Source organism: Zootoca vivipara, chromosome Z1, assembly GCF_965207765.1.
Source record: "Zootoca vivipara chromosome Z1, rZooViv2.hap1.1, whole genome shotgun sequence".
Classification (NCBI taxonomy): domain Eukaryota; kingdom Metazoa; phylum Chordata; class Lepidosauria; order Squamata; family Lacertidae; genus Zootoca; species Zootoca vivipara.
Window position 1 is genome coordinate 36,523,305 of NC_142583.1, and position 24,797 is coordinate 36,548,101.

The 24,797-nt window shown below is 41.9% G+C and overlaps 1 protein-coding gene across 1 annotated transcript in view; it reads right to left on the reverse strand.

Moving 5' to 3' along the window:
* The window catches only part of FHIP1A (FHF complex subunit HOOK interacting protein 1A), an 87,726-nt gene that overhangs the window by 8,465 nt on the left and 54,464 nt on the right, over positions 1-24,797 (reverse strand). The window contains exons 6-9 of the mRNA XM_035114011.3: positions 13,314-13,481; positions 8,784-8,863; positions 7,400-7,587; positions 2,608-3,660 (exon numbers count right to left, since the gene is read on the reverse strand). Of these exons, the coding sequence (XP_034969902.2) occupies positions 2,608-3,660; positions 7,400-7,587; positions 8,784-8,863; positions 13,314-13,481 (1,489 nt within the window). The remainder of the gene's footprint in view (positions 1-2,607; positions 3,661-7,399; positions 7,588-8,783; positions 8,864-13,313; positions 13,482-24,797) is intronic.

Here is a 24,797-nt window from a genome sequence, read left to right on the forward strand (position 1 = left end):
ACATGGCAGTTAAAATCCAGGAAGTCCATCAGAGATGACTGTGACCTTTTAACCTCTACTACACCAAGAAAAGTTTGCGTTACCAAGGAAGGAAATTAAAAACTCAACACCTTTTGTTTAGCATAGCAATGTTGCTATATGCACAATGCACAGGAATCATAGAACTGTAGAGTTGGAAGGGACACTGATAATCATCTAGTCCAACCTCCTGCAAAGTAGAAATAGGCAGTTGTCCCATAAGGGGTTTTGAACCTACAACCTTGGCATTATCAGCACCACGCTCTAACCAACTGAGCTATTCTGTGAAAGGCTGTGACTCAGAGGGCGAGCACATGCATAAGGTCCCATGTTCAATCCCTGGCATCTCCAGGTAGAGCTGGGAGAGACTAGCAGTGGGATTGCTTGTAACCATTGCAAGTTCTCCCTTGCAATCTTGCAATTCTTAAGAAGCTCCCAGGACAGCTCCATAATAATTATTATTATTTAATCCCCTTGTCTTATTGGAATTATCGTTTTCAGACGCTGACGAATACTGCTGACATGATCCAAGAGCAAAAGCTGTGTGAGAGATTAAAGAGAAAAGTATGGGGGTGGTAGATATTGAATGGTAAACGATTTTGGAAATACATAAACGGCTTTAGTTGCAAAGGGGTTCTTGCTGCACGGTGAGTTGCTTCCAAAGACTGAACCATGGTACATATAAATGGCCCTGTCATCACTAAGCTAGCTTCAAGCACCTTGTTAGATGAAGAATCTCAGGTGACAAGTAGAGGTTTACAAGCTTTGCAAGAGGAGTATCACAGACTAATTAGATCAAAATTAATGATGTTATACAAAACTCACCGTGCAGGCGGACATAAAACTAATTGGGGTCCTATTCATAATAAAAGTTTTATTTGCCACATTACATTCCCATTACTAAAATACTGATTGTGTCCTTGTCGGTGGATGAATGAGTTGGGATTTGAGTCGCAATAAATTATTAGAAAGGAGCTGATGCTATTTTCTTCTCAACAAACACAAAACATTAGTACCACATACAAAGATCAGTTCATTGTCCACCTTGAGCTCTGAACAAAAGAAATCTTCTTATTCCTTGACACAGAAACTTTGTTTCAGTGCTACAATCCTATGGGAAAGAAGGAATCAACAGAATTCTTTATGCTGGCTGTGTTTCGATGATAAAATTGTGGTTAAAGAAACCAGAATATGTACAAGCTCTATGCATTTGCACGCAGCTCCTTCCTTTTTATAAACAGGAAAAGAAGCCAGGAGGCCCAAGGCTTACTGCAGTTCATCCTAGTAATGTTAAAATATGGTTTACTGTTACATGCCAGCTGGGCAACTGAGAAGGAAGATGCCACTCAAAGAGCTGAAGATGCATTAGTACTGCAATAATGTGAAATGTTAACTTTTCCTTAATTTGACTGACCCGTGTGGGTTTTGGAATATCAAAGTTACCACCAACTGCTACTGTTCAGAAGCCACAAAGCTCCTGGTCTTTTAGCAACACAAATCCAACTATTTATGATGATTTTTTTCGTTAAGCTGATTATTTTTCACAGTGGCCAGACAGCTGCACCAGTGGAAAGGAAATTATTTCCAGACCAGAATAATAAACCTGATAGCAATATGCTTATTCAATTGCATTACTCAGTTTAATTGATCGATGGAGTTATGTGACATGCGGCCATATTTAACATTCCCTTCTTCTCCACCCTTTCCCTGAAAAGTATTATCTGGACAATTTCTCAGTTATATTGTATTGCCTGGATCTTTATGGGAACAGAGAAGCGCTGGAAAAATACAATTTTAAATTAGTAGGTAACAATAAATGGAAGTTTGCTTTAGTTATTTGCTTTTGTCATTATGAGCGCATATTTGAAATTTCCCACCCATTTTACCACCATCATCCCTACCCCCCCCCCATAGGGTGAATATTCACATCATGTCATTCAGGGGAGCTGAGATAATTCAGAACAAATTGTGTTCCAAGAGCTACCAAAGTTAAATAAATAACAGTGTTTTTAAGCCCAAATACAATGTGTCCTTCATCATTACAATAAAATCCTTTAGGGAAGTGTGATATTGAAAACAGGATGAATTCAATTCAGCAGTGCTAAGCGTTTCGCAATTGGTAGGGAGCAAAATGTCTCAATGTGCAGGTAAAATGGGGCAGATGCACAGAATGGCAGCAGAGCTGCCATCTAGTGATCAGAAGTGACTAAGACATTTGCAACTTTTATTTTACAGTGAATAAACAAGGTGTTGTTGTTTTGTCTTACTAGAAATAATAGCTATTGTCAAATCTTTTTGTGGCAATTGCTCTTTAGCAGTGCCTGCTGTAATAGTTCGATTATCCCTTTTCCTAAACTATGTAGGGATATTTTCTAGAATTATGCTGCTATTAGAGAATTTCTGTACAAGATATATTGAGAAGTATATTGGTCTACTTAGATTTCATTGATATGAAATCCAAGCCAAGAATATATCTACACTTAATATTCAATGTCAACATAATCAATAAGTCTCTTATTAACATGGCCCTCTCCCCCACCAAGAACATTGTTTAAAAGAGTTTTAGGTGACTTGATTAGAAAATTTCACCTGTAAATGGGATGCTCTGGGTCCTTGCCAGATTGCTGGACCATACATCTTTTGGCCCAAAAGGTGAAGGCATACTTTCTGCTGATGGTGTGTCGGCTGAAAAATTTTCAAAGTCTTCTTCCTCTTCCACGGGAGAGATTGGTTCAGGAATAAGCAATTTAAGCTCGACCAACTCTGTAGGGGTAGAATCTAACTCTTTAATGATGTTATCACATTGGGAAATAAAATCCTCACTTTCTGGGCTCAGCAAGCTCGTGTTAGCATTGTGGTCTTCTTCAAGGCAAGACAACTTCAGTTCCAAGTCTGGCTGCGGGGTTTCAGCAACGCTGTCATGGATTTGTTTGACTGTGGTGTGCTGGATCAAGTTTGAATTTTTCATATTGTGTTCCTCCAAACTGGAGTCTGTCTGGGGACTTTTAAGGGGACCATTGGCAGGGAGCGACTGCTGATCACCTGTGCTTTGAGATTCTGACACCGGAGCTTCCTCCTTTGCGCTGTCTGCTTCCTGAGCATCCTTTTCAGCACATAACCTATAAACCATGACATCATCCTGAAAGTCTGATTCTTCTATGTATGACCCTTTGATCAGCATGATTGCATTTTTCTTCATTTCTTGAATGTGCTTTGGTGGCGCTGCAGGTGCTTGTGGGTTTACATTGCCCAAAGCATTATCATGCTGTGGAGAGCCCGTATCAGATCCAGGAGAGATCCCCGTATCATAGCTATCGTCCCATTCCAGCTCCAGCTGCAACTTTTCTCCCAAAGGAGTTATCTGAGAGGAACTTGTATTACTAGGTGTTCTGTGCTGAAATCGGAAAATGGGCTGGTCTAGGTTTTTACCATCCTCGTCAGCTAGTGTTTGGATAAAGGTACGTGGATCAGGGCTTTCGCCGTCATATGGAGCAGACCAAACCTGGCAGTCTTTCATACAGTGGAGAATGAGGGATTGCGCATCCCAAAGGTACTGCAGGTAACTGATATCAACAGTCTTCCCATATTCCACAATACATGTGGAGTCTGCAGTACCTCTGCTGCTGGACTCTTCAGTTGTACCTGAAATGGAATGGCAGGGAGTCACAGTTAGGGTGTTGAACAGCAACACAAACATGCATAGAAAGATGCTATGAATATGCTTGTAACTTATACATGGGTTACACAGCTATCATAGTCAGGTGGCACGTGAATAAACAGCACTATTCCACAAGCAGGCAAATTTACAGAGAGAAATGTGGCTATTTAGATTAGGCCAAAGGAAGAAGATTTTCCAGTTTCCCTGGACTAGGTAAAGGGACCCCTGACTATTAGGTCCAGTCGATACCGACTCTGGGGTTGTGGCGCTCATCTCGCGTTATTGACCAAGGGAGCCGGCATACAGGTTCCAGGTCATGTGGCCAGCATGACAAAGCCGCTTCTGGCGAACCAGAGCAGCACACAGAAACGCCGTTTACCTTCCCGCTGTACCTATTTATCTGCTTGCACTTTGACGTGCTCACCCCGTTGCAGGGATTCGAACTACTGACCTTCTGATCGGCAAGCCCTAGGCTCTGTGGTTTAACCCACAGCACCACCCGTGTCCCTTTCCCTAGACTAGATAGTCCCTATTTTATGCAGACTAGTTCAATGGTCCTTAAAACTTGGAAGTAAGCTCCTGAAAAGCAAGATGCTATCAGTAAACAAGCTGTAACAGTGCAGAAGAGTGATTTATGCAACAGCTGCAAACTCGCATCCTGTCCCTGGCAAGTGGGGCAAAAGGAAGGACCTCTCCCACTTAATTTTAACAAAACTCTCCGAAGCAAATTAATGTTGAGATATGTTGCTCCTACAGGCTGCCAGATTCCACAAGATGCAGTAGAGAGAAAACTGTCCTGCCCTGTCAGTAATAGCACATAGTTTTGTGCTTCTCAATGGTCCAAGAAACAAGGTCACTTGGCAAGCCCCTTCTAAATCAGTTCACCATAGCTAGTTAAATGAACTCTACTGAACACTACTACAGTGGTACCTCGTTTTGAGTCCACCTCGTTGAGCGTACATTTTGTTGAACGTCCGCAGCAAACCCGGAAGTACCGGAACGGATTACTTCCGGGGTTGCCTCTCACGCATGCGCAGAAGCACTAAATCCCGCTTCGTGCAGAAGCGCAAACACGACAAAGAGCAGCTCTTTGTCGTGTGTCCTTTTCGTCTAGTGTCCGGGGCTCCAGAACGGATCCCGGTTGCAAAAAAAAAAAAAAAAGATACGACTGTACTGAATTCCTAATAATAATAATAATAATAATAATAATAATAATAATAATAATATATTTATACCCCGCCCATCTGGCTGGATTTCCCTAGCCACTCTGGGCGGCTTCCAACAGAAGTATTAGAATACACTAATTTCTTAAAGATTAAACCCAAACCCTAAACAGGGCTGCCTTCAGATGTCCTCTAAAAGTCTGGTAGTTGTTTTTCTCTTTGACATCTGGTGGGAGGGCGTTCCACAGGGCAGGTGCCACTACCGAGAAGGCCCTCTGCCTGGTTCCCTGTAACTTGGCTTCTCACAGCGAGGGAAGCGGCAGAAGGCCCTTGGCGCTGGACCTGTGTCTGGGCAGAACGATGGAGGTGGAGACGCTCCTTCAGGTATACTGGACCGAGGCCGTTTAGGGCTTTAAAGGTCAGCACCAACACTTTGAATTGTGCTCGGAAACGTATTTCAGATCTTGCTCTTATTATAAGCTCAAGGGAAAAATCCTCCTGCAATGATCCATGCAATGAAGTTTAAATGACTCGAGGAAGCTCCATGTATCACAAATCAAACAGGCAGTACTGAGCAACTAAATAGCCAACTGTTTGAATTTTTTAGAGAACAGACAAACAAATGTGGAGAAAGCCTCAATTTGGCAAAATGTAATAGGTTTCTCTACGGTATGGAATGTCCTTTATTTTTATGGATGGCTCTAAAACATTTAGCACAACAGTTTGCCTTGCAACAAGAAGTTCAATGAATCCCCCCCATACACACACAAAATAAAAGTGTATTTTTTTCCTCAATCTGACTGAATTGTCAGCCATAAACACAGAAACAATGAAGTGTTAAAGATCATGTCACTGGTCACCGGAAAGGCAATTTCCACCAAATTTCCAATAAATTTGTTCAACTGACCTATGACCAAGATGTCCTAAGATATTTATGATGCTCTTATAGACAAAATACAAAAGTTTGGGGCAATCGACTCAAGTTTTATTAGGTTGCATAGTTGACATTTCTTTCCAATGGGGAATGGTTTTACTTTTGATGGATTTGAAAGAAGGGGCAATGCTCCCCTTTACTTAGAATTTATTTCCTATCTCAAAAACTCCCAAGTCTGTTATAATACATATTTAGCTGCATTTACTGTTACTGCCTGGCGTGCTATGGTCCATGGGGTCACGAAGAGTCAGACACGACTAAACGACTAAACAACAACAACAACTGTTACAACCACCTCCGAGAGGCAGGTTAGGTTGAGAAACAACTGCTTGAACAAAGGTACCTAGAGAGGTATGTAGTTGAGCATGGGTGTGAAACTCTGGTTTCCCATGTGCAAACTAGGAATGGGGGGGGGGGGAATTGCTCAGTTTCCATTTTAATACAAACTCACTCACTAAAAATGGAGCTTTGCTTCAAAAGTTGCAATTCTCCCAATTTTGCAAGGCAGCTCTGAAACCAAATATTGTCTACAAAAAAGCATTTATTTTTTGGAAAGTGTGCGTAATAACGCTTGTATTAGTTAAAATAATGACAACAACACGTTGAGAAAATTGCTTGCGTAAATGCATATATTACAAGAAATGTGGACAAATGTGCATTGATTTCCATTAGGACTTTCTTTTCTTTTCGACTTGCTAAACTGATGCAGAAATGAGACAAACTGAAGTTAAGGCTGGGGAAAAATGAGAAACTGGGTTCCTAGTGTGAACCCAGTGAACCCAGCACCTCTTTTCCTCTGTTCTCTCAGAATATTAAAAACCACCACATGGCAAAGCAACTGTTTACATGAGGCAGGAAGAACAGACAAGGGTTCCCTCCCCACCCACCCACAGTCTCATGGTGGACATTGGAGATATCTCCTTGATTACAGTATATTCTTGTATACTATTTGCATGGTGTGTCAATGTAAATTACTTTCATTCACAGTATCCTGAATGCTCTTATGGGTGAATAATGCAAATACAGTCAAGATGGTCGTAACAGTTCTTGTTGTTTATACACTGTAAATAAAATAAAAACTTTTTTTAAAAAAGCCTTTCAGAAGTAAAGAGTTTTCCATATTTTTGCAAACAGTCTGCATGTTCATGCACACACAACACGTTTATTCCTGAAGCTTCCTCCTCCTTATTCTAACCAGCGGTAAGGAAAACCACACCTAATAGTGTACGTGCGTGTAATCAGAAACCTAGCATCCCACACACAGTTAGTAATAGTAGTAAATACTCAGCTCTTCAGTCCAAATGCTGACAAGAGTAAAGAGGTTTTCACAAAATCTCATGAGACTGGTGTAAGAGAGATGGAAGCATTTGCCTGGAACACAGAAATCCTGCGCTAAAGTCCTCACGCTGCTTTAAGTGCATAGCGTGGATGTGATGCAGGGCGGGGGGGGGGTGTTCTTTCGTTAGTCCAGTAGAATATGAATTTAGTCAAATGTTACACATGGGAGAAATTAAGAAATTTAATGATAATCATGAACTCAATGGCACTGAATACACCGCGAGGAACGAAAGAGGGAAAACAGCCTGATGCCAACTTGTCCATTCAGAAAACAGGTGAAATATTTACCTGCCCTGTGTATGTTTTTCCTCCACAGGATATAATCTTTTTCTTGTTTTTCAAAAGTCAGAGTAATCCCACTAGAGCAGCAGACTGGAGTCAAGGCAAGCAATCTAGCAGCAGATACAGAATACCAATCTCGTTCCCTTACAGCCCATCTTTGGCTGAACATGATGTGATTACAGGGTATCAAGTACCTAGGAACAGAGGGTTTCATTAATTAACTGCCATGAAATAGCTCTTATAAAAAAGTTATTCTCCAGCCCTCATTTATTCCTTAAACTAAATCACATAGATGAGCCAAATTTTATAATACCAACTGTCTCAGGTCTGATGACTGAACTGCCGAGTTGCTACTTGTCTGCAGGATATGGAAAATACGACAAGAAAGGACTATGGAAGAGTGGACTCCAGTTTGTACAGGGTGGTGAAGGAACCAAACTGGTTCACCATCATCATAGGAATACTAGCAATTAACATAACACTACTCAACAACCAGGTACTCAAGTTGCCGATCTTACAGGGATGTATCTGACTGGTAAGTTGTGAAAGTGCAGTGCCAAGCCAGCTAACTCTCATTAAAGGTAAAAGGACCCCTGACCATTAGATCCAGTCGTGACTGACTCTGGGGTTGCAGCGCTCATCTCGCGTTATTGGCCGAGGGAGTCGGCGTACAGCTTCCAGATCATGTGGCCAGCATGACAAAGCCGCTTCTGGTGAACCAGAGCAGCACACGGAAACACCGTTTACCTTCCCACTTGTAGCGGTACCTATTTATCTACTTGCACTTTGACGTGCTTTCGAACTGCTAGGTTGGCAGGAGCTGGGACCGAGCAATGGGAGCTTACCCCGTCGCAGGGATTCGAACCGCCGACCTTCTGATTGGCAAACCCTAGGTGCAGTGGTTTAACCCACAGCGCCACCCGCGTCCCAGGCTCATTAGGCTTCCTCAAAACTATTTTGCAAAAATTGATCGTATTCTTCCTAATGCACTCACAAATCCTAGGAAGTACTGACCTTTTTCAGAAACAAGACACATCACTCTGTATGCAGAAGAGCCTCTATCAATTTAGCCCGAATGAATGTAAATGCTTCACTCAGTCTGCTAAATTTGTGGAAAGTCTACTTTCATTCTTTTAAGTGGTTTGTGTTTTTAAAAATTCTCATTTTTCATTTTTTCGGCACTAGACGTCTAGGATTGACATTGAGCTTTCTGTACATCCTAAAACAGAAGTGTGTGATCTTCACCCACAACAGTGTAACACATACATCTCCACCTACTCACACCATGCACAGCATGGGTAAAACAACAGGTATAAAGCAATCACAGGATACTAATCATCAGGGAGGAAATAGCAGGGGCAACATCAGGAGAAAGAGTGTTTGATTCTACCTTAAAACTAGCTGTAACATCACATCTTCACAATGCAAGCTGATAAGTGTTCTGAACAATGCCAGGGACACCACACAGAGCTAAAAAAAAAAAGATAAGCAGAGTCAAAATCTGTAATTCCCCATGCTTTCCTAAGGTAAAACATTATTTTGTATTAAAGCAGCTCACAACCTAAATTTTTGCAATTTTTGAGAGAGATGTTTTAGTTCACCTAGATAACATCGCCTAACAAATTAATTTAGCATGCCCCAATAAAGTCAGATATAAGCATAGATATATACTATAATCCTTTCAGTAATGCAGTAAGGGAGAGAAGATTCCAATTAGTCAAATATGAATTTTTAAAGAGAACTGAAATGTGATTAACCCCAAACCCTCAAACACTTACGCAAGTATTCTTTTCTCTTTCTTAGACAGAATTATTATACAATCATCATACACAGGGTCAAATTATGTTGGAATGGTATCATGTCATATGTCTGGAACACTCTGAAACAGCTGGAGGCCTTTTAAGAAAAATGGTTCTGTTCCTCAACAAATGTAGAGAAACTCAGGTACCAGTCAGGTACCATCATATATTTTTTCATCAAAAACAGCTGCCTAAAAATGGAAAAGGTTAATGGCTTTATGCAAACCTTGCATAGAAGCATTAAGACTCATGTCATGTTACCGATTACATTTTATCTGTAGTTTACTAGAGAATAAGGACTAAATACAGTGGTACCTCTGGTTACGAACTTAATTCGTTCCGGAGGTCCGTTCTCAACCTGAAACCGTTCTTAAAGTGAGGTACCACTTTAGCTAATGGGGCCTCCCGCTGCCGCTGCGCTGCTGGTGCACGATTTCTGTCCTCATCCTGGAGCAAAGTTCTTAACTTTGATGCTGTACTGTTTTTAATATTCGACTGGAAGCCGCCAGGGAAACCAAGCCAGATGGGCGGGGTATAAATAAATAAATTATTACTATTATTATTATTATTTATTATTATTATTATTATTATTATTATTATATTAACCCGAGGTACTACTTAGGGGTTAGCGGAGTCTGTAACCCGAAGTGTTTGTAACCCAAGGGGTTTGTAACCCGATGTACCACTATATTGGGAAAGATCTATTGTGAGAGCCACTGTATTTCACTGAAGATAGTGTTTAGCTGCATCTGGAAGTTTGAATACCGGGGACTTGGAGTCTATTTAGATGTTTAGGAAAATTCAGTGCACATGATGCATTCCTTGATTAACATCAACATTTCAAAGACACCCCAGCTGCTGAAAGCTTATGGTAGGGATAAAGTTGCTTGCATTCTGTGGTGCTATACTCAAATGGATGACATTATCTGCATCTCAGGTTATCCCACTCAAAATCTGGGCTTCCTAAATCAAGGAAGAGCATCTCAAGCCTCTCTCATGGTACAATTCTCTAAAATCGGCTGAGCACAGAAATGCCTGACCTTCAGACCTTAAGCACTATAGGCACAAAAAGGGTTTCCTCTTCCTGTCAAGTTAGGCATGATATCCTCAAGACCATCTCTTCTATTCCTGTTCTTGTACTGTGTGAATCACTGCTTCCTATCGCAGCTGTACAAAGAGGTGAAGGTGGACTGCTGCTTTGCCTAGAGTGCCAAGCAAAATTACATGCATACCCTTGTTTGAGAGAACAGTTTGAGGCACTTTAAGAAGGTTCACCTCATTGGTTAGGACCGCAGGGCAGCATTAAATGAAAATTCATGTAGGGATATTATTGATTAACAGGACACTAAAATCGGATTCTGTAAACGAACGTCATAAATGGGGTTCTGCTATTGTATAGAGTTTTTGTTCTTGCCGAGTGCTGTCATCTGTTGAAGCTGTGGAGAATACACTGATCAAAATTATGGATCTACAGTTTAAAGGAATAGGATGTAGGGGGGAGTGACCAAAAACATTCATGGAGAGAAATGGGAGTCTTAATTAGTTCATTAGGTGAAAGGAAAGCTGCTTTATAGGTGTGTTCCAAGTGGACAGAAGCACTTGTACATTTAATCCTATCAAGTATTGCAAAACCTTTCTGCAATAACAACAGTGCTATGGTAACGTGCCGAAAGCTGTGGGGCTGGTTTCTATACTTGGCTAAGTTATACAGCAGAGAACTCATTTAGCATCACTGATGCATTTTGGCGGAGCTCCTGAGTTGCTAGTGGCTGGAGAATTCTTCGCAATACCCACGCCCTCTTGTCTGTGGAACAAATAATTATGGTACAGGAGACACACACATTAGCAAGTTGTAAGCGACTGAAGCTGCTTGGGAGTTTTCAGAGAGTTAATCTGCTTGGAGCTAGAGTCACAGCCACGAGGACGTGCAGCTATTACTTGGAAATGTTTATTTGGTGCAAGGTGTCGTCCTTAATACATAAACGTAATACACCCGTTGATCATTTGGCTCTGCCTGCATTTCCACCCATATGCTGCAGTGCATCCTCCATCATTTAATACTGAGTAAGTGCCAGCCAAAGAGGGGATCAGAAGTGCAGCTTGCTGAATGCAGACTGCAGCAGGTGCTTCAAGATTAACCTGCTTGCAAATGGATGCTCCTATTAGATTAACTATTTCTGTGGCTTAATTAACATGCCACAATTATTTTCAGGAGCGGCTCTTGGCAGTCCATTCAATACCACAGAAATACTTTTATGTTGCAAAAACCAAAGGACTGATCAAGCTGGCTGCACTGATAGCATTATATTGACATCATATTGAGCAACGTCCGTATACTAAAGCAAGTGTTCCGATGCTGCATAGAGGGCCCCCTCACTCTACCTCTCTAAACTGAGACAATGAAAATATGAAAGCTTGCTTGGGGACAAGCGAGTAACGGTTTTGGGAAGGGGGCGAGTGACTACTTCGTAAGTCTGCATAGTTAATTTCGAACACTCAAAAATATGGTGTCATTAAAATTTTATAAAAGCCTGCTTCTGAGATGCACACTTCTGCAGTTGATTACTTAACGCACAGGGAATAACCAAAAAAACAAACTCCAATTAAGTGGCAAGAAAAACACTCCAAAACTCCAATTCGGTTTTATGCTGCTGCAGGGCTGATTTTACTGCTGACTCATTGATTTTATTGTTGTTTACATTAATAGTGTTATTGTTTTAATTGTTTATACAATTAAATTTTATTGTATTGCTATGGTTGTTTCTAATGCAGTGTAGTCGGCTTGAGGACTTGGTAAAGGCGAAAGAGACAAGCAATAAACTTAAAATGAAGAAACAAATAAAATAAACTCAAATTAAGTATCAAAAACAACTTGCAAAGAGGCAGACACAGCGTCACATCCAGAATTAAAATAGCAATTTGAAATTCTAATACCAGTTCCATGATTTATCTGAAACAGTGTTATATTCAGATGCCTGATACTTTAGAATTCTTTAGAACCTCCAAATTTGTTTCAATGGAAATATGTTTCTGCCTCTCACACCATTACACCATTGGATTGTGGCAGCATAAAGGTAAAGGTACCCCTGACCGTTACGTCCAGCCACGGACGACTCTGGTATTGCGCGCTCATCTCGCTCTATAGGCTGAGGGAGCCGGCGTTTGTCTGCAGACAGCTTCCGGGTCATGTGGCCCGCATGACTAAGCTGCTTCTGGCGAACCAGAGCAGCGCACGGAAATGCCGTTTACCTTCCCACCGGAGTGGTACCTATTTATCTACTTGCACTTTGGGGCATGCTTTCGAACCATACACACCAGGTATTTCAAGCACATTCCACCCACAAAAAAAGATTCATGAGAACTGTAATTTGTTGTGTCCTGGAAATTGTATATCTGTGAGGAGTAAAATACAGTCCCTGGTATTCTTTTGGGGGGGCCAGTCATGTGATTTAAATGTATGGGTTTCACAGCCTGTGATGGCATAACTGGATAACAATGAATACGCTGTCCAAAAGCAGAATTTATGCACCTCAAACTTCAGATGGGAAACAGTTTTCTAGATGTGCAGAAACTGCTAGGAGAGAATGATTCTTATATTGGGGATTTGAAATGAACCAAGTCTGTTGTAGATTCACTGGGTGAGCTTTGGTACATCATTTCCTCCCCCAAACATCCCAGGTTATCCTCCCCCACACCTCCTTGCAGCTCATTTCATCTTATTCCCTGGATGGCCTGGATGTTGTTGTATCATTCTGAAGTGAGGAGAAATTCTGGGACAAATTCCCAGAATGCCCCTGAAAAAAATAATCATATGGGCCACTTGGTGAAATAAATTGGTACTGTAGTTGTCACTGCAACATTATTTAAGAGATGAAACTGGAATTTTCCTTATTTTCTTCTTCCCTCCATTTTTCTTTTTGTATTGAGTCTATTAAATTGTAAGCTTGAAAACAGGGCCGGTGTTGTTTGTAGGTGTGGAGTTTTTTCAAGAAATTTTAAGCACTTTCTAAAGAATATTAAAGTAACTAAATACACAAAGGCATAAGCAAAATAAGCTTGCAGTTGTCTAAAACAATCCCACAGAGTAAAAGACGGCCATGTTCCTGTTATTCTCATCTCACCCGAAATGGAGTGTTTATGCGGCTTGTGAGGGTATCCAAGATGTGCACGTTCTCATGGCGGTGCAGCAAGATGAACCGGAGGAAGATCTGTAGTAAAGCTGGTTCTGAAACACTCCGCAAGAAGAGATCCAGGTAGGCAGTTGTAGTCATTACTTCCTCCACCGTCACCTGAAAATGAATACACAAATGATTACAGACCACATCAACTTTGCTGCTCTGATTATACAGTCTATGTGGCCTCCACAATGACCTTGCAATGGGATATATAATAAGCACAGTTTGTTTGTTTTCTGTGGGTCTAAGCCAGCATACACAAAAACAAACATCAGTGTGCTAGTTTGAGTATTTTGATTAGCTAATGATAGTGCAGGAGTTTCATTGCTATGCTAGGAAAGATGGATGCAAACAACCGAACCATTTATTTGGAACATTCTCTTCCAGTACTTGACTTCCTCTTGAAGATGCTGTTTGCTAAACACCAAAAGGCCTGCTATTTGACATTCAGAGAAGGTGCTTGCAAGAGATGCAGGGTTTTATAAAAATCCTCCTGCTGCATTATATGTGCTCTCTACTTTTCCTGCCTCAAGCTTTGCCCATACTGAGTTATAAAGAAAAATCACACTTCTCCTATCAGTTGGCACAAATTATTGTGAACATGTTTCTTCCAGTTCAGTCAGTCACACAGCACACCTATTTCTTTTGTCTGCTACGGAAGTCGAGGAGCACAAGGTAGCCTACGAAAGCTCACTTGGTTTGTAGCAAACCCTCCCTCCATGGATTGCGCCACTACATGTTGCCACCTGGTTGATGCACTAAGAGACATCGGCAGATTTTGACATCTAGCTTTGTTGTTGTTCTTTAGTCATTTAGTCGTGTCCGACTTTTCATGACCCCATGAACCACAGCACGCCAGGCACTCCTGTCTTCCACTGCCTCCTGCAGTTTGGTCAAACTCATGTTAGTAGCTTCGAGTACACTGTCCAACCATCTCGACCTCTGTCATGCCCTTCTCCAAGTGCCCTCAATCTTTCCCAACATCAGGGTCTTTTCCAGGGAGTCTTCTCTTCTCATGAGGTAGCCAAAGTATTGGAGCCTCAGCTTCAGGAACTGTCCTTCCAGTGAGCACTCAGGGCTGATTTCCTTCAGAATGGATAGGTTTGATCTTCTTGCAGTCCATGGGACTCTCAAGAGTCTCCTCCAGCACCATAATTCAAAAGCATCAATTCTTCAGCGATCAGCCTTCTTTATGGTCCAGCTCTCACTCCCATACATCACGGCATAGCTCATAGCTTCTCTGAGTTATTCAAGCCCCTTCACCATGACAAGGCATGACAAGTGATCCATGAGCTAGCTGTGGTTTATTGTAGACACCAATAGTGCCTGGTCCCAGAAGAAGAAGAACAGATTTGTTGTAAAGTAAATACAAAAAATAATGGAATATATGTACTAGCTATAAACTTTCAATTACACCTCAGCCTCTTGTGGTGAATGTTCCTGTTTCTACTAGTGAAACAAGTTACTTTGCTAATGCAGTCCCTAGAATATCATTCGTCAGTAGGTGTCTGATATTTTAGATCCAGCCTTTGTGTTGTGCACCAAATGGTGCAAAGTCAGCATTTTCAAAAATAGTTACGTGGAAGCTTAATAAGCTTAAAAGCACAGATACAAATACGGTGCATACTGGTCTGCCTATATGAAAAGGAGCATTAACCATCTTTTTTTAGTATTCTTCATTGAATAAATGAGGAGAGGGTTTTTTTTTCTCCTTAAGAAAGAAACAGGTAAAGGAGAGACTCCAAGCTGTCATTTAAGAGCTAAGAGGATTTGGAAAGTACTCCAGTGGATGGTTTTGCATAAAATGCGCTCTCATTTTGCATAAAATGCTCTCTCTCTCTCTCTCTCTCTCTCTCTCTCTCTGTCTGCTCATGCAACACATTAGCTGTTTTGTTCAGCAGTTTAAAGATTGTAATCAAAAACATACGTATTAACATCAAAGACCTCAACTAAAGAAAACATCTTGTTAACACTATGTTTCCATTCATATTTACATACCAAATAGCATCTAACGACTAACCGGTGGACTACATTTGCTTCAAAAGTTTGTGCTATTACCTCTGCAACATATTTAGGCGTTCACAGTCATATGATTAAGTACAAGCTACCACAGATGCAACATGAGCAATTTTCATTATGGGTGCATTTCCCCCCCTCCCTTATCTAAGTTCAAATTAGAAACAAATAAAAGCACATCCAACCATAAAAAACCTGATCACCTCAGTCTTCCTCCGAGTTACATTGATCCTCTAGAGCCACCGTTATAGGCTTCCCAACTTAAGCAATTTCAGGGAGGAAAAGACAGAAAAGGACCATATAATGTATTCTGTACCCTGCATATACTAGATTGACAGTCCTCAGCAATACATTATTTATGAGAGAAGGGTGTATACTCAGCACTTTCCAAATTGGCTTGAGGACCTGGTTCCTGAGCAAATAAGCTTACAGCCTAACCTTTATTCCAACAGCCGTGTATACACATTTTTTTTAAAGCAGGAATGAAGAGCTGAGTAGGCCCAGGCTTTGGTTGCTAGCAGTTTCCTATGAGATGTGTGTGTGTGTGTGTGTGTGTGTGTGTGTGTGTGTGTGTGTCTGTTTCAAACCTTATTGAAATGCTCTCATATACACAACAGATGCTATTTCACTTTGCCAGGTGAGAGGGCAGGCAGGAGTTACAGAGGCCTCAGAGCATTTAACTTTGTAAACGCAACTTCAGGTGATGTCCTGGTAACCCACAAATTAACCATGCTCTGTACTCACAAAAGGGGTTTCTACAATTTCCGTGCCTCGTTAGAATCTGCCTCCAACATGAATAAGCAATAACAACAATATTCAAGATCCTAGAAAAAGGAAGAAGATGAAGAATAAAATCACCAGAACTTCAAAGAGGAGTGTAAGATGCAACTTTTATTGGAATAGAAGTCAACAGCTACAAGATGAGCAAGTCCCTATGTGGACATCTTTAAGCAGGAAACCGCTCAAGACCCTATGTGTACATAGAGAAGAACACACCACAGAATACAGCAGTCTTCTAAACCTGGCGCCTTCCAGAGATCTGCACTACAACACTCATCAGCCTCAGCTAGCGTTGCCAATGGTCAGGTAACATGTAGTGCTAAACATCTGGAGGGCACCAGGCTATAATGAAAAGGTAATACATTCTGCAGGAGAAACAGTTTGGAGGAAGTTGTGTTGTATACATAAATGTTGGTTGTCTATAAACATTTTTAAAGTACAACTGTACTTTTCCCCAGAACTTGCAACAGTGGCTATCTATTACAAAAACTTTTGAAATGGAAATGCTTGCACTGGGGAATTTCTTTGGGGGGGGGAGGGAGGGAGCCAAAAGCAATATTGAATGCAAACACAGGCCAGGCTCTTGTCACCACTGCTGACACAGCAAAGGACTAATAGAAAAGAACAATAGGAATAGCAGCAACAGAAAATGCTGCAGCAGCTGTCATGGGAGAGGAGGAAGATTTAGGAAATGGGCTGAATTCGCCCTGTTCCCAACACTTTATAGAATCATAGAGTTGGAAGAGACCACAAGAGCCATCCAGTCCAACCCCCTGTCAAGCAGGAAACATCATCAAAGCATTCTTGACATATGCCTCTCAAGCCTCTGCTTAAAGACCTCCAAAGAAGGAGACTCCACCACACTCCTTGGTAGCAAATTCCACTGCCGAACAGCTCTTACTGTCAGGAAGTTCTTCCTAATGTTTAAGTGGAATCTTCTTTCTTGTAGTTTGAATCCACTGCTCTGTGTCCGCTTCTCTGGAGCAGCAGAAAACAACCTTTCTCCCTCCTCTATATGACATCCTTTTATATATTTGAACATGGCTATCATATCACCCCTTAACCTTCTCTTCTCCAGGCTAAACATACCCAGCTCCCTAAGCCGTTCCTCATAAGGCATCGTTTCCCGGCCTTTGACCATTTTGGTTGCCCTCTTCTGGACACATTCCAGCTTGTCAGTATCCTTCTTGAACTGTGGTGCCCAGAACTGGACACAGTACTCCAGGTGAGGTCTGACCAGAGCAGAATACAGTGGTACTATTACTTCCCTTGATCTAGATGCTATACTCCTATTGATGCAGCCCAGAATTGCATTGGCTTTTTAAGCTGCTGCATCACACTGTTGACTCATGTCAAGTTTGTGGTCTACCAAGACTCCTAGATCCTTTTCACATGTACTGCTCTCAAGCCAGGTGTCTCCCATCCTGTATTTGTGCCTTTCATTTTTTTTTAAGACAGGGGGATGGCCAAAGTGTGGCACATAGTCAACATGAGAAGGAAGAACTGTGACATGCCTGGACAGGACTATGAAGGCTTGCACAATATGCATAAATCTTAATTTCTGCAGGGTCAAGCTTATGAATATACATTCATAAGGAAGATGGGGGGGACAGTGGGTTTTTTATTGGGAGAGATCAATGTTTTATTGACCTGTTTCATATTCTTCAGGCAAAAAGAAATGTTTTCAAATTCTTCCTGAAAGTTAGTAATGATGGAGACAAACACATCTCATTAGGAATGATATTCCACAAACTACAATCTGGGTCAAGAGAATCCTTTACACATGTAGTAGAAGCTTTCGGCTCACAGAACAGCACCTTTGGATTCAACACAAAGGCTACAACTGAAGTGCGCCAACTTTAATTTACAAGATCTGATCAATCATGGTTTACTCCAGCTTCTGCTAGTCTGGTACCCTCTAGGTTTTCTGGACTGCAATATCTATCATATCTGACCATTAGCTGTGCGACATGTAGTTGATGGGAGCTATAGTTCAAAACATCTGGATAGCATGAGATGGCGAAGGCTTGTTTAGACATTCTGGATGAGGAGGGGCTTCCTGCTCTGCAGAGGATCATAATTATCCTGAAGGATCATGTACACAACTTGGGAATACTCTGGATCCAGCTTTGCTACTGAAGACTTAAGGTGATGACAGTGTGTATACAAATGGTTTTCATTTGTTCCAGCTATTCATTTATTTACTTACAGTATTTACAAACTACACTATGCCAGACACACCTGAGGCAGTGTCCAAGCTTTAAAAGCTAATAAAAGTCACTATATGCAATGCGACTAAGGCTGCAGCAAAACACTACCATTCCCATATAAAAACCTCAGAGCTGCTGATCACTCCCTGATAAAAAAAAAGGTTTTAAAAGCAAGGGAGCTTTTACTTGCTGGCAGAATGACATCAGGAATGTCCTTTGGGAGGATGTTTCATAGAGATGGTGCACTGTTGGGAAAAAGCACTGATACTTGCTCAAAACAGTTTTACATGAGTGGAGAACTGAAAACAGAGGAGACCTTTCACCCTCTGTCTGCAGTGGAAGGGAGGGACTTATGGGAGGACACATCCCCTAAGGTGTGCCAGCTATCCCCTTACATGGAGACCTTGCCATATTATTCATTCTCCGGCAGCCCTGAGGATTTATTATTGTAATAAAGGGCTAGCTTTGATTACTGTCTAAAAGCTGCAGCAAATGCTGAATACTCTTGCCTACCTTTTCATTGTGGGATGGCCGGGGGGGGGGGCGGCAATTTAGGCAGCGTATCATGTGGACCAAGTCCGTTTCCAAGTACAAAAAGTTAAAGCCTTATAGCCTCAAATGCAGAGTAGCTATGGCATGCCTTCTGTCGAAAGAGGATCCTGTTTTAATATATTCCAAGGATGACCCAATCCAGTGCTATATTCCTGGGAGGTGCAGCTTAGGACACCCTGTAGATCTGCACCAAGTTATAATCTGTTATATTATGTTGGGTTTCAGCTTGTGGTAGCCTTAAGTCCATGCTTCAACTTTCAGTACTTTAGCTTTTTACACTAACTTTCAAGACCTTGGGCTGCATGGATTTTTTCCCCTTCCCACTTGTTGCATTTTATCTTATTGCTAAAATAGTACTGAGTAACTTGTTTTTACAAAAGTGGTATTTAATTTTTTTAATATATGGACTCTTATCTCTCAGTCATGAGAAAGTTGCTTAGATAAAATGACATCTGCCTTGAAATGTAAATGGCTTTCGCCAAGGGAATATCTTGCTATGTAGCTACAAAGATGTAGTAACCCGAGAAGAGGCATCAATGTATGTGCTGTATTAGTACAACTGGAAGCTGGCTACATTCAGACTGTTCATTGCAGCACCTTCTGCTTAGCAAAGTTCCCTGGTAAAGCTCACAGAAAGTTCCAAGTTCAATCTCTGGTATATCTAGTTCAGAGGGAACAGCTAGTAGGTGATAAGAAAGATGTCTGCTGAGACCCCAGAGAGGGACCATCCGTCAGATTGGATAATACTGAGCTAGATGAACAAATATTCCAGTATAGACAGCATACTAGGTTCCACCTTTTCCTCCATAGTCTGTATGGGCATGCTGAGATGAAGAGCGCACGGAAGCAGAAGTTGATGGTCCCGATCTGTTCACACACACCATATCTCTAGTAGGAGTTCACACTTCAAAAGTCACTTAACACATGCAAGCTCCAAAAGAAAATCAAAGTTTGTCCTATCTGCCAGCCCTCTGGTTTCCAGCTGCTGTTGCTGAATGCCAGGCTGACTCTTAAGTAAGACCACTCTCAGCCCTGATCTGATGATGGATGAGGAGGCTGATCTGGTCTGTATCACTGAGACCTGGGTGGAGTAACTATAAAGTAATTACAATAAAAAAACTGGAAGTGCATTTTGTAGACTGAATTTCAGGAGAATGGAGACTCCATATTTCTCCACCAGCAAAATGAGTACCAGAGAAAAATGGGACAAACTATGGCCTAACAGTTATACAGCAGCCTCTGTCGTTCAAAATTCAGTATTCTGAAAATCAGTGCATCCTCACCAGATTAGAATACTAATATAACATGCTTCCATTTAATTTAATAAATTGAAGGGGGGAGCGCTAGAGATAGAAATTGGGTGAGATCTGAAATCTCCTTTTTTTCTAATTTATCCATTCTATATTTTAAAAAAATCAGGTGGGTGAGATATATAGCTAGAAAACACCATCAAGTCAGTACAAATTACTTGGTGATTTCAAATCGTTTGGTAACATAAAAAAGAGTTGTCCCAGAATAGTGAAAAAGTGTTCCTTATCTGGGTCAGCCAGAGACTGACTATCCTGAATGCAAAGGTCATTATTGTGCAAGCGTCACCTGTTTAGTATTTAAACAAGTTTATGAAAAAAAGCAATTAAGTGAAGAATCCAGGTGCATGTTTAGTTAACTCATTTATATCTGATTGAGCATTTTGGTTTCAGCCACCTCTTTTAGTTTCCCCTCAGATCCACTAGATGGCACATTCCAACCTTCTCTGTCCAAGATGTTCAAAAAGATACAGCAAATGACATTGCTAAAAATTAACATGTGATCAGCATACATTGGGATAACACCATCTTTTTAATACCACAGGGAAAAGGCCAATTTAAACAATAACAACAAACAAACCCTGATTTGATCACACCTGTTTTGAGGCCATTGAAAGCCCTGCAAAATGTCTATAAAGCCGCCCCGACATCCGAAAATTCTGTCAGGCAGCAAGCCTACCTTGCCGTATGTGCCCTAAAAAAATAGTATAAAGACCTAATAACCCACCAAAAGATCGCCTATAACAGAAAATGTTGGCTGGAATTAATCAGTGTGGCAAAAGCAAAAAATCAAAAACTTCTTTAAAAAACCCCACCACCATGCTGAAGTGAAAAAGAACTGCTGAGGTTGGTGGTAGCTCATCTCTGGAAGTGGCAGAAATTCTAACTGAAGACATTCTGCAGATGTTAATATAGTTAATACAAGGAAACAGAAGGCACTTTTAAAATTCTACATCAATTACTAGATAGCAAATTTTATTCGCAGGGGACACTGTACCCTTTGGCGACTTCATCCATAATTTGTCTTACCAGTAATGAAATGATCACAAGTTTCATTACAAACTGGCCTTTTGGACTTTAGTGTTTATTTTTCCTCCTTTCTTCATTTACCAAAGCTTCAGTTAGAAGAAGCGTTGGTATTTGTACCATCTGGCCATATAAAATAAAAAAGGGCTCAAACGTACTTCCCAGAAGTGCTGCTCAAATGTTTCTTTTTTCTTTTTAGTATAACTTACTGGTAACCACATAAATGGGTAGTTCTGAAGTTCAAACCACACAGAATCATAGAACTGTAGAGTTGTGAGGGATCACAAAGATCATCTATTTCAACTCCCTGCATTTCTGATCCAGATGCAGGGAAGTCCTTTGAAGGTACTGATAATGCCTGGATCACATTCACTCCTAGGATTTATTTATTTTTCCTCATACCCAGAAGGAAAGTTTTGTTTCTCTGCAAGTACATAAACCATTTAAAAACACATACATAGACATTTAATTGTATTTGTACTTGTTTTGTGCCAAAATGGTGATGAGACTAGGAGCTCAAAAGTCTTGACAGGTAAAGATGACAGGACACACTGACAAATCCAAAGGAAATAAGGACACTTTTTCGGCAATATTAATAATTCTATTAATTATCTACATGGCAGGCTGAACCTGAGAGCCTTTCAAATGCTAATGAGACTGTCACAGCAATCTCTCATTTAAACAGCTGAAGTGCTCATGCTGCAGCAATGCGACAATGCGCTGCCGAAATACCAGTCCATGCTTCAGATGTGCTGCCAGGCCCCAGGTTAAGTTCTCCCCTTCTAGTTTGCCAAAGCATAACTTGAAAAGATTGATGGATTGCAGTTGGAATATATCACATTCATTTAGGCAACACATCCAAAACATGTTAAAAATGGGAGGGTGTCATGGATCGATGCTGCAGAGAAAATAGCTGTGAAGATATAGGGCAGGTCCCTGTCCCTAAAATAAATTCCACAGGAAGGGGATATGAGGAACTGAGGCAAATAGTCACAACAAGAAGCTTCCTCACAAAATAAAAACGGGCAAAGCAAATTCTGATAAATCACCAGATCCACTCAAGTGTTCTTAAGGAATTCAAATGTGAAAGTGGGTGAGTGAGCAGTAAAATGACAAAAGCAATTCAATGGACAAAAGTGTAAAGTGATACCTGCGAAGGGAGATCCTAATTTCATGGATACTCTCTTGGGGTCTGAACTGGCCATGACTGACAAGGAACGAGACCTTGGGGTCATAATACAGAGTTTGATAAAGAAATTGATCCAGTGTGTGGAAGCTGTGGAAAAGGTGGATGCCATGCTAGGGACCATTAAAACGGGAAAGAAACTAAAACTGTCAATGCCATAGTGCTGCTATACAAATCTACGGTGTGACCATGATTGGAATACTTAGTGTACGGTTCTGGTAACCTGACTTCAAAAAAGATACTGCAGAACTGGAGACGTTTCCCAAAAAGGCAACCAAAATGACCAAAGGGACGGAGCAACTCCTCTATGATGAAAGGTTACAATTACGCCTGGGTGATATCGATATATAATCCGGGACCAGTATGCGGGGGCAGATTGTGATGACAGGTTCATTCAGCGGTATATCGCTGGTGAAACCGTCACCACTCTTGAGTCCCTCTGCCTCCAGCGCCCTGAGGGAGAAATAAACTAGCTGGGAGCTGGAGGCACTCAAGCAGTGGCAGTTTCACCAGAAATATACCACTGGTGAAACGCCATCACACTCTGCCCAGGCAGAGGGAGAATCAAGCTGAATCAGCGAGGTGCCGATACAGCTTGTTCCTTCCTCCACTTCTTTAAACTGCTTGGGCTGAGGAGCACACTGCTGCCCTCGCCTCAGCCAAGCAGTTTTACAGAGCTCTCGCCCCCGCCTCACAGTGGCAGGATGGGGGCTCCGTAAAAGTGCTCCCCCTCCCCAGCTGGGAGATTCCCGCCCCTGCTTGTATGCGAGTAGGAGCGGGATTGAGGCTGCTCAGCTGGGGAGCATTAAGTCTCCAGCAGGATAAGGGTGCCTTTGCACACCACGCCTTGCAGACTACGCCCGGGAGGGTGGGCTGTGTCATTCCTCCTGGGGTGAATGACCCCTCACCGGAAGAAAGAGACTGCGCACCTGCGCAGGCAAAGGAGAAAGCAGTCAAATGCATGGAGCCTGACAGGTTCCATGCGCTTGGCTACTGCCGCTTGGTCCATCTTCAGGGAGTGGGTGGCAAGTGGGCAAGGTAGCTCGTCCGTCCCCCATGCCAGCGAAGGCAGGGGGAACTTGGCAAGGAGCCCCAATGTCCTTGCTGCTCCAGCGCGAACTGCAGGGGACTTGGGGCTGCCTCCACTGGCGGCAGGGGCCTGTCCGCCTCCCCTGGCTGAGCAGCAGGCTGAGACCAGCTGTATTGGCCACAGCCCGCGAGGCACTGGGGTGAAAGCACCTCAGCTCCCACGATGAGAGCTGCAGCAGTTTCACCCGGCATCAATGGAGCTTTTCTCAAATCGCGATGTTTGGTTGGAGATACACTGCAATGTTGAAAGCCCAACGTCGCTCAGCCCTAGTTATAACTTTGGGTGCTTTTTAGTTTAGAGGAAAGGCAAGTAAAAGGAGAGATAACAGAAGTGTAAAAAAAAAAGTGCATGGTAGAAGAATTGGATTCTAGAACTCTGGGACATACTAGAACTTAATGGACCATAAGTGACTACTAATTGCAGTGGCTATGTTCTACATCAACTGTCAGAGGCAGAGTAGATAGAGTGTTGTTGTGGCTGGGGAAGCCCAGCCAGATGGGTGGGGTATAAATTATTATTATTATTATTATTATTATTATTATTATTATTATTATTATTATTAAGGTCCTGCTTACTGGTTTCCCATAGGAATCTGGTTGGCCACTGTGAACAACCATTTGACCTCGAGAATTTTATCAGCAAATCAATTTAAAGTCAACTATTCAAATAGTTGGGACGCAGGTGGCGCTGTGAGTTAAACCACAGAGCCTAGGGCATGCAGATCAGAAGGTCAGCGGTTCGAATACCCGCGATGGGGTGAGTTCCCGTTGCTTGGTCCCAGCTCCTGCCAACCTAGCAGTTCGAAAGCACGTCAAAGTACAAGTAGATAAATAGGTACCACTCTGGCGGGAAGGTAAACGGCATTTCCATGTGCTGCTCTGGTTTGCCAGAAGCAGCTTAGTCATGCTGGCCACATGATCTGGAAGCTGTATGCCGGCTCCCTTGGCCAATAATGCGAGATGAGCGCCGCAACCCCAGAGTCGTCCGCAACCGGACCTAATGGTCAGGGGTCCCTTTACCTTTATTCAAATATACTCACTTCACTAGCAGAACTACCTGCCATATTTCTCTGAATTACTATGATTTCAGCCAGGCAAACATTTTGTATTTGATTATAGATCAAATAGCAACTCAAGGGATGTGACCTTCTGCTGCTATATCAGCAGATGTCTAACGAGTAGTTCAAGTAAAGAAACTAGGCTAAAGTAGTTATGCTTAGATTGGTCCATCTTCATCACGCACGTAATATTCTTAAGACTCTGA